Consider the following 9,699-nt stretch of genomic DNA (forward strand, 5'->3'; position numbering starts at 1 on the left):
GCAAGTTCTGCCCAGTAACACAAAGAGCCAGCAGGTGGGGGGGGCGGGCGGTGCACTGGGAGGCTCCTCGTCCTCCGCAGCTCCCAGCCTCAGCCCCTGCCCACCCAGAGCCACGCTCACCTCTCGCCCTCGGGCACCCAGCCGCCCACACACCCGCTCACACGCACACACCTGTGTCCTCATCCTCCTCCACGGGCACCCAGCTCGCCAGCCCACAAGTCCCATTGCCCCCGCCAAGTCACAGAGACAATCAGGTCACGGGCCCCAGCCTCGCTCCTTCCGTGGGCACGTGTCTCCTTACGGGGCTCCCTGTCAGGACGCAGCCCAGGGGCCATCCTGGGGAATCACTCACCCCCCCCCCCCCGCAAGTCCCCATGGCATCCTGGAGGTCCGTAGAGAGGGGACACGGAGTTACCAAGAGACACCTGAGAAGGCAAAGCAGTGAAGAGGGACGGCCCAGGTCACAAACCCCGCCCCCTCCCCCAAGCTGGAGGACGGCGGGGCACAGCCCTCGTGTTGCAGAGGGCCCACAGCCTGCCCCGGGTGCTAGGCGGCCGGCGCTGCTGCCAGGGCACCCCTCAGCCTGCGCCCGCCTCTCCCGCCCGCAGAAGACGTCTTTCCCTGCAAGGACTGCGGCATCTGGTACCGCAGCGAGCGGAACCTACAAGCCCACCTCCTCTACTACTGCGCCAGCCGCCAGGGCACCAGCTCCCCCGCCGTGGCCGCCCCCGACGAGAAACCCAAGGAGACCTACCCCAACGAGAGGGTCTGCCCCTTCCCCCAGTGCCGCAAAAGCTGCCCCAGCGCCAGCTCCCTGGAGATCCACATGCGCAGCCACAGCGGTGAGCCCCGCCCCCAACAGCGTGTCTCCCCACCCAAGCCGTGCGTGCCCACTGCACTTACCCTGGGGTTGCACAGCTGCCGTGGACGCGCCTGAGCGGCCCTCCCACCGGGCCCCGCCGGCGACGGGCTGTGTGGTCGGCTGGGGGCTGGGCCCCCGACGGGGTCCTAGAGGACAGAGCCTAGGGGCCCTCCACACATGCCCGCGCCGTCGTCCTCGGCCGGCCAGGCTCCCTTACCGGGCCCCGTGTTCCAGGAGAGCGCCCCTTCGTGTGTCTCATCTGCCTGTCCGCCTTCACCACCAAGGCCAACTGCGAGCGGCACCTCAAGGTACACACAGACACGCTGACAGGTAAGAGGAGCCAGGAAGGGGGCGGCGGGGTCTGTGGGGCGCAGCCAGCGGCAGCGCTCTGACACCACAGCCCACCTGCAGGTGTCTGCCACAGCTGCGGCTTCATCTCCACCACAAGGGACATCCTCTACAGCCACCTAGTGACCAACCACATGGTCTGCCAGCCGGGCTCAAAGGTTGAGATCTACTCATCAGGGGCTGGGCACCCCACTGCCAAGCTCCCCGCAGGTGAGCCCCTGGGGACCCTGAGGACAGGGAAGGGGGAGGCAGGCTCGGCCACGAGGCGTGGGGGGTGTCGGTTTCGGCCTCGACCCTCCACCACCTCTGCGCCCGGCCCAGCTCTCCCTTCCCGCCCTCCCCAGCTTCAGGTCTGGCCCAGGCAGGTCCTGTTCCAGCCCTGAAGTGTGGCCCCTGGGCTCTCCCCGCAGACAGTCTGGCCGCCTTCCAGCAGCACACGGCGCTGCACGGCCCCCTGGCCTCTGCAGACCTGGGCCTGGTGCCCGCCCCATCACCGGGACTGGACAGGAAGGCCCTGGCAGAGGCCACCAACGGAGAGACCAGACCGGGCCCCCAAAACGGGGGCGGCGGCGAGCCCCCGGCGACCCCCAGGAGCATCAAGGTGGAGGCGGCGGAGGAGCCCGAGGCGGAGCCAGGGCCCCCGGCCCTGTCACGGACGCCATCACCGCCCAGCGCCGGCCCCAGCCCCGTGCGCGTGAAGGCGGAGCTGTCCAGCCCCACTCCCGGCTCCAGCCCAGGGCCCGGCGCGCTCTTCCTGCCGCAGCTGCCCACGGCGCCGCCGGCCTCCGAGATCCTGGCCAAGATGTCCGAGCTGGTGCACAGCCGGCTGCAGGCGGGCGCGGGGGTGGGCGCACCGGCTGGCCTCTTCACAGGAGCCCCCAAAGGCGCCACGTGCTTCGACTGCGACATCACCTTCAACAACGTCAACAATTTCTATGTGCACAAGCGCCTCTACTGCTCCGGCCGCCGCCCGCCCGACGACACGCTCCCTGCCCGCCGGCCCAAGGCGGCCGCCGCCCCGCCACGCGCGCCCCCCGCCCCGCCCCCCGCCGAGGCCGAGGAGCCGCGCTCGCCGCCGGGCCCCGGGGCGCGCGAGGACGAGGCGGGGGGCGCGGCTACGCCCGAGGCGGAGGCCGAGGCCGAGACGGGCGGCCGGGGCAGCGAAGGCAGCCCGAGCCCGGGCAGCGGGGCAGACGAGGACGACGACCCCCGCCGGACGCTGTGCGAGGCCTGCAACATCCGCTTCAGCCGCCACGAAACCTATACGGTGCACAAGCGGTACTACTGCGCCTCTCGCCATGACCCGCCGCCGCGCCGGCCCGCGCCCCCCGGAACCGCCGGGACCTCCGCGACCCCCGCGCCCGCTGCGCCGCCCGTGCGCACGCGCAGGCGCCGCAAGCTCTACGAGCTGCACGTGCCCGGACCCGCCCCGCCCCCGGTCGGACCCGCCCCGTCCCCGGTCGGACCCGCCCAGCCCGTCGCGTCAGGCCACGCCCCCACGCCGCCTGCGTCGCCGGCTCCGCGGCCCGGAAGCGGAAGTGGCGGAGGCGGAAGCGGTCCAGACCTGGCGGAAGGCCCCATCGACCTGAGCAAGAAGCCGCGGCGCCAGGCTCCTGCCGCCGCCCCTGGCCCTGCGCCCGGCCTACCGGCCCTGGCCGACTACCACGAGTGCACAGCCTGCCGCGTAAGCTTCCACAGCCTCGAGGCGTACTTGGCGCACAAGAAGTTCTCGTGCCCCTCCGCCCCGCGCCGCCTGCGCGCCGCCCCCGAGGACCCGCCCGCCGTCGTCTGCCCCTACTGCCCCCCGAACGGTGTGGTGCGCGGCGACCTCATCGAGCACTTCCGCCTGGCGCACGGCCTGCTGCTGGGCAAGCCCCCGGCCGGCTCCGGCCCTGGCGCCGAGGCCCGGACGCCCTCGCCCGGCGCTCTCCGCGACGGCCTCAACGGCCAGGACCCCTGGGAGCCGCCCGCCGGCAGCCCCCGGCCCGGCCCGCCCCCGGCCACGTCCCCCGATGCCGTGCCGGCACCCCCCTCCCACTCGGACAAGGGCGTGCAGACCCCGAGCCAGGGGACGCCGGCCTCCGTGCCCAACGGCAACCACAGGTACTGCCGCCTGTGCAACATCAGGTTCAGCAGCCTGTCCACCTTCATCGCCCACAAGAAGTATTATTGCTCCTCGCACGCAGCCGAGCACGTGAAGTGAGCGCCCGGCGCTGCTGCCCTGCAGGGGGACCCGGGACGCTCCAGGCACAGACCTCGTCAGAGAGGCTGCAGGGGGCAGCGCCCGCCTGGACCTTGGCACTTAATAAAGAAGTTCGGTTTGCTGAGCACAGTGGTGCAGCAGTCTAGTTCTCTGAGCAGGGGGGCCCTGCGGGGAGGGCACAGGCAGGGCCAGCGCCACCTGTAAGTACACACAGGACACTGCAGGCCGGAGTCACACAGTGGCCCTCAGAGCTGGATCTCGCCCCGCACCCGGGGCTGATGGCACTGCTCTGGGCCCCCTTGGGGCACGGGGAGAGCAGGCACTGCCCTTCTAGATCCACTACTGCTGCCCTCCAGGATCCAGCCAGAAGCTCTGGTTGGGCCACCAGACACCAAAGGGAAGAGCTTAATCCTGGCCAGCGGACAGCTTTTCCACCTGCTCAGTCCTGAGGCCTGGATGTCACCTGTCCAGCCACAGCCCCCCCAAGGAATCCAGGGAGGGGAGCATGTTGGGGAGGATGAAGCCCTGCAGCTGCCGAGGCAGATGGGGGAGAAGGGAGAGTGAGCCGCTGACAGGCACTGGGGCCCACAGCGAGCGATCCCTGGGACCTGGGGGCTGCGGTGGGCACGAGCGTGGGGCCACACCACCCCCAGTCTGCCCTGCTGCCGCTGCCCATGGCCTGGGCCAAACCCCAGCAAGAGGAGTCCAACTGCGGTCTTGGCACTTGGCAGCCGGGGGGCTGTGGGCCCCCTCAAGCCTGGTGTCCCTGTTTGCAGTGCAGAATGTCTTTTCCAATATACCTGGCCGCCTACTGCAGATGCAAGTGAAACCTGACCTCACACCTTTCTCTGCCTCCAAACATCAGACGTGCTTCCTGCCACCCACCCAGACTCACTCTCCTACTCGCTGGAGGCAGGTTTCCTACCGCCCAGCCCTCAGGGGTGACAGGCTAAGGAGCTTCTGTTCGGACAGGAACAGTCCCCACACCTCGGCCAAAGGTCCATGGGACACGGCCCCCTCCCGCTTGCCCCCCAGCTGGCCCTGAGTACCGGGGTGTGACCAGGGCTGCTGGACAGTCGGGGGCCTCGGGGGCCAAGCTGCTCTCCCGGTAAGTGCCCCCGCCTTGTGAAGACCGTCCTGGCTCTGCCCTCCTGAACTGGGGCAGGGAGGCTCAGGCTCCACCTCTGAGTCCCACCACCCAATGAGGCAAATGTCATCAACCCGGAGGCAGGGGGGACGCCCCTGTGTGCTGATGAGCACAGACACTCAAAGGGGAAGGATGGGGGAGGCAGGCGAAGCATCTGTGCTCACCCTCACCCCGGCACCACGTGAGTGGAGGACAGTGCCACACAGAAAAGGGCCGCAGTGTCCACGCCCACCCGACACCCGACCCCCGACCCCCACCCCAGGCCTGAACTGCTGGCCAGGCCAAGCCTTGTGCCAGGGAGGTCCTGGGCCCTGCAGCTGGGTCCTGGGTCACATGGCCCCTGCTCTGCCCGCCCCCCGCCGCCCCGGTGCATGGCCAGCGCCCTGCAGCCCTTGCCCCACTCAAGGTCCCCAGTGCTAGGCTCTCCACCCACAGCCCGCCTTCACGCTCCTCGGACCCCCGTTTCCCACACGCTGCCTCCTTCTCAAGCCACCCCATGTTCTCCCCAAGAACCTGCTGCCACCGTCCCAGCTGCAGCCCAGGGACAGTGCTCGGCCTCCTTCCCACCTCTCTGGGAGCCCTGATGCTCCCAGACCAGCCCCCTGCCCGCGGGGGATGACGGCTCTGAGCCACCGGCCCCATCCCCGAAGCTCACTCCACTTACGCTCCTGGGCGGGCATGCGGGTTCCCGGGCCCCTACATCTCTCTAGCCCAGCCATGCCCCCCGCCCAGACCAGCGCACCCACTTCGTGTCCCTCAAGGGCTCTGACACGTCCAAGACTGAGCTCTCCCTGCTGCATCTTCTCCCCACACCTGCGCAGACGTGGCCATCAACCCTTTGCCCCCGGAGCTGGTGACGGTGGCGTCCTCACCTCACACCTCAGCGTCACAGCAGCTGTGACTCCACGAAACCCGCCTCCGCCCATCCCAGCCCATCCCGGCCCGGCCCCCAGGTCCACAAGTTCGCCTCGCTTCTCTCTCAGCCGCGGACTCCAAACCTCTCAGCGTGTCTCACTGCCTCCGGGGACGGCTGTCCCCGATGGACTGCAGTGTCCCCCACCAACACGACTCTTCAGCGCCAGGTCGGGTGGCTGGGAGACCAGGTGGTGTCACGCCCTGCTTCAGGCCCTCAGAGGCTCCTGTTGCACAGAGGTGGCCGCCAGGCCCTGGTCGTCGCCCCATGGCCTATTCATGCAGCTCCAGCATCTCGGCACTACCTGCTCCCCGCAAGGGGCTGCCCTTGTCCCGAGGTTTAGAGACCTTCCCTGACCCTCCGTCCTAACACCCTGCTCATTTCTCCATCGTAGTGGCCACTCTCAGGATCACCTGGTTTGATTTTCTTACCCCCCTCTGCCTGCCCCACGGGCCTCGCCAGCCTTGACCACTGCCTCCAGGGCACCTGGCCCACAGCCCGGCCCCGGGGAGGGGCACGTGGTCAGTCAAGCCCCCCACCACGCCCCAGTCGTCACAGCCCTCTGCAAAGCCAGCCCCGCCCGCCCACCTCCTGGGTTCCCTCCATCCCATTCTCTGCTGTGCTCTTGCCTTCGGCCGCCCCACAACGCTGTGCCAACCGCACCTCCCCAAGCCAGCTCTGATCAGGTGACACTGTACACACAGCACGCACAGCACTCGGTCCACGTTCAAGGCCACTGTCCAACCCCATCTCCTCCTAATTGGGTCCCCCCACCCCAGAGTCCTGTGTGCAAACCTCACGCAGGTCTCCGCAGCCCCGCGCACCCTGGGCCCTGTGCTGCCCGTCCACCCCTGGGGAAACCCTGGCACTAGGAGTCACTAAAGGTGGACGTTCCTGGCACCAGGGGTCAGCAGGCCAGGTGCCAAGAGCTCTTGGCCGGCCAGGGCGCCCACCCTCTCTCTCCTGAGGACCCAGAAGTAAGGGTGGGAGGCAGAGGCGGGTCCCAGATGCAAAGGGAACAGGGAGAACGTGGAGGAGGGCAGCGTGCGGCCCGAGAACCTGCAGAGTCTGGAGCCGCGTGGTCCCCACCGAAGGTGCAACAGAGCTGACTGGCGAGCACGGGAGGAGCCCCGAGGGCCGGGCCCTGGGCGCGGGGGCTCACGGGAGAAGGCGGGGCCAGGCAGTCCCGGCAGGCACCAGGCGGTCATACAGCTGCCCGTGCAGCAGCAGCCCTGGAGGTACAGCCTCCACCCTCCTCCCCCATCACCGTCCTCACAGGAGGACGTGGGCTCCGGGAGGGGGCGCGACCGGCCGTCACTCGAGCCGTTGCTGGGAGCAGCACGGCTGAGCGCACACGGCTGCCGTGGCCGCCTCCCTTCGAGGCTCCGGCCCAGCCTTGCTCGCAGACCTGCCCTCGCCTGCCTCTCACGGGTAGCAGCTCGGAGCAGCTGAGCGCAGGCCCCCCCAGCGCACGGCCAAGGCCGGCTTCGGCGCCTCCGTGTGGGCCCAGCCGCAGGGGACGCCTTAGGAGCGCGGTTCTCTGGGACACGCTTGGTCCCCGTTCCCGAGAGCACTCTTCTCCGGGGCAGCCACGTCGCATCACCCGAGCCCCAGCGAAGAATACACCTTCCAGGGGCCCCGGACGGGCTGAACAGGCCAGGGCCTGGGAATCGGCCTTGATCAGCTCCCAGCAGATTCTTCTCTGGCCAGTTTGAGAAATATCTGCAGGGCAGGTGCTCAGACACGGTTCATGCCTTTCTGGTCAGCCCAACCGGCGCAGGACAGCCCTGCCGCGGGGCCTCTGTCAGCTGGGGCAGGACGCGGCGAGGAGGGACCTGGGCCCAGACCTCAGCCCTTCAGAACCGCACGTTCTGACACTCGATCCCAATGCAATCCTGCCTTCATTCATCATCAGATGAGCCTCGGCAGCCCCGGCCCCGCGAAGTCCAGGCCGCGCTGCTGAGCAGAGCCGCCGGGGGCGGCAGCCATGCCCAGACCGCGGAAGGCCCCCTGTGCAGAGTCCGAGGGGCACGCGGCTGGGAGAGCGGGCTGGGACTCCGAGGGGTCTGGCCGCGTTACTTAAGTAGGGGCTCGCGGGTGGGAACCGCCCCCAGCCGCCGTACCAGAGAGAAGCACCAGGGAGCACCCCCAGGAAAGGAGAGGAGACCCCGTCCCTGACGCTATGCTTGCGGGCAGCGCAGCCCTGAGTCCTGACCGGTGTGATGGGGCGCCCTCGCTCCGGGAGCACGCCCAGGCCCGAGGCTCCTTTACTGCCACACGGCTGCCATCGTCACGCTCGCCCCTGATCCCCACCTCCACCCCGCAGCATGGCAGCACGAGAACTAATGCCCCGATGGAACCAGCCGAGCACCCGCCCCCTGTGCACCTAACACGCCCAGGGGGCGAGCAAGCCCCTCCCTACGTGCAAACGCCGGCACAGGTTGCTCAGGGGCTGGGCGCTGGGGGCTGGAATCCTGCCTCCGCTGTGCTGCTGCGGCCGCCCCGTCCCAGGGAAGCCAACCAGGGCACCTGGAGAGGGAAGCGGCCACCGGGACGTCCACATGACACTTTGTGAGGTCGCGTCAGTGGGCGACAACAGAATCCAAAACAGAAGCTTGAGATTCAGACGGGTCTGGAGATTGAAAATAGTATAGGACTTTGCACGGCCGACTGGGTGTCACGAGTCTAACACCAGCTGAGTTACTACACACCGCCCCCGAGGTGGGGCCGCTAGCCAGTATTTCCAAGGACCCCAAAATGCATAGGCTTTAAAAGACCCCCGGAGTCTGAGGACCAAATTCTTGAGGGACACACATGTGACCCAACCCCCCACCCAGGAGGGGCCACCCCAGGACCCACGCCACTAACTCAGGGGGAATCAAAGCAAAGACTGCTGACGGAGGACCCCGGCACCTCGACGGGGCTCGAAGGACAAGGAGATGACGCCCAGGGCCCCGGCCCCGCAGGCCCGGTCGGGGAGAGGCCCTACCTCTGCACACGCGGGCGCCCTGCCACCTCTGCTACGGGGGTCGCCACTGGGACGCAAGAAAGCCGGGGGCGGGGGGCGGGGTACGCTGCATGAAGCCCAGCTCTCCACTCCCCCCCACCTCCCCCCCCGGAGCAGGTGGGTCTGTAACGTCTCTGAACGTGGCAGCCCCGACGGCTTAATTTCATCCACAATGTGAAGAGGCCCCAGCAGCCCCTTCCCGACTCCCGGGTGCAACTCTTAGAATTCTGTCGTTAACAGCCCTCTGATCAGGCCCACGGCAAGGAACGCAGCCGACGTCGCCCATCTCTCCACGGACGCTGAGGAACCAAGCCTGCTCCCCATCCCCCCTCCGAGCGCCCCGCCTCCGCCTGGCTGCTCCGCTCCGCCTGCGCCTGCGGCCCGGCCCCGCCCCGGGCACTGGGCTGCTTCTCACCGCCCGCCCCGCCCGCCCTCAGCGAGGCCCCCCGCCCCACCAGGGCCAGGCGGAAAACGCGGTGTGCGGCGGGGAGGCGGAGGACAGAGAGGGAGAGCGCGCTGGCCTGGCGGGCGCTTGAGACCCAAGACACATCTGCTGCCGCCGCCCCGCGTCCACGGCCAGGTGTTTTCTGCGGCTGTGACTCGACGCTGGGTGGGAGCAGAGCTTCCAGCCAGACCGACGGCGCCGCTCATACGCTCATGCACATGCTTCCAGCCTCCCGTCTGCGGCGGGTGAGCCATGATCTCGTGGACGGAGCAGCTGTACAGGAGCCCCTCGGGCGTGGCCGGTTCTCTGGCTTCCCCGGATGTCACCTTCACGCCGCCCAGGGCCTCTGCAGGGACATCCGTTACAGGCTGGTCTCTGACGCTGAACGAGGTGGGAAGATCGCGGAGTTCCTGCAGGCCCCGTGCAGCTGGCGCGAGCGCCCTTTATCACGCAGAGGGGCAGTCAGAGCTGGACCCGCCCCCTCATCAGGTCCTGCTCGAAACCGAGGCCACTCCGAGCTCCGTGGAAATCACGTCTCAGCACTCCAGGAGACAGGGCTGGCCCCGCGAGTCAGCACACAGAAAGCTCAGCAATGACGCCGAGGGCACGTGCGACTCACACGCAGGTGCACACGTAACGGCGGGTTCACGCTCGGGTTCCACGTATGCGCTCGCACGGCGTGACGGCGGAGAGACGGCCCCAAAGCTGCGCGTGGCTTCGTCCCCGCAAGCCGTGTGTGTTTCCCTCCACGTGCTGACCTGATGACCTTGAGGT

At 68.8% G+C, this 9,699-nt stretch overlaps 1 protein-coding gene across 1 annotated transcript in view; it reads left to right on the plus strand.

Annotated features, from left to right (window-relative positions):
* Window positions 1-3,538, plus strand: part of ZFPM1 (zinc finger protein, FOG family member 1) — a 69,301-nt gene extending 65,763 nt beyond the window's left edge. Inside the window, exons 7-10 of the mRNA XM_059045894.2 lie at window positions 609-842; window positions 1,097-1,192; window positions 1,274-1,420; window positions 1,621-3,538. Of these exons, the coding sequence (XP_058901877.1) occupies window positions 609-842; window positions 1,097-1,192; window positions 1,274-1,420; window positions 1,621-3,413 (2,270 nt within the window). The 3' untranslated portion in view covers window positions 3,414-3,538. The remainder of the gene's footprint in view (window positions 1-608; window positions 843-1,096; window positions 1,193-1,273; window positions 1,421-1,620) is intronic.
* Window positions 3,539-9,699: the final 6,161 nt, after the last annotated feature.

The sequence above is a fragment of the Kogia breviceps genome, chromosome 18 (genome assembly GCF_026419965.1).
Source record: "Kogia breviceps isolate mKogBre1 chromosome 18, mKogBre1 haplotype 1, whole genome shotgun sequence".
NCBI lineage: Eukaryota > Metazoa > Chordata > Mammalia > Artiodactyla > Physeteridae > Kogia > Kogia breviceps.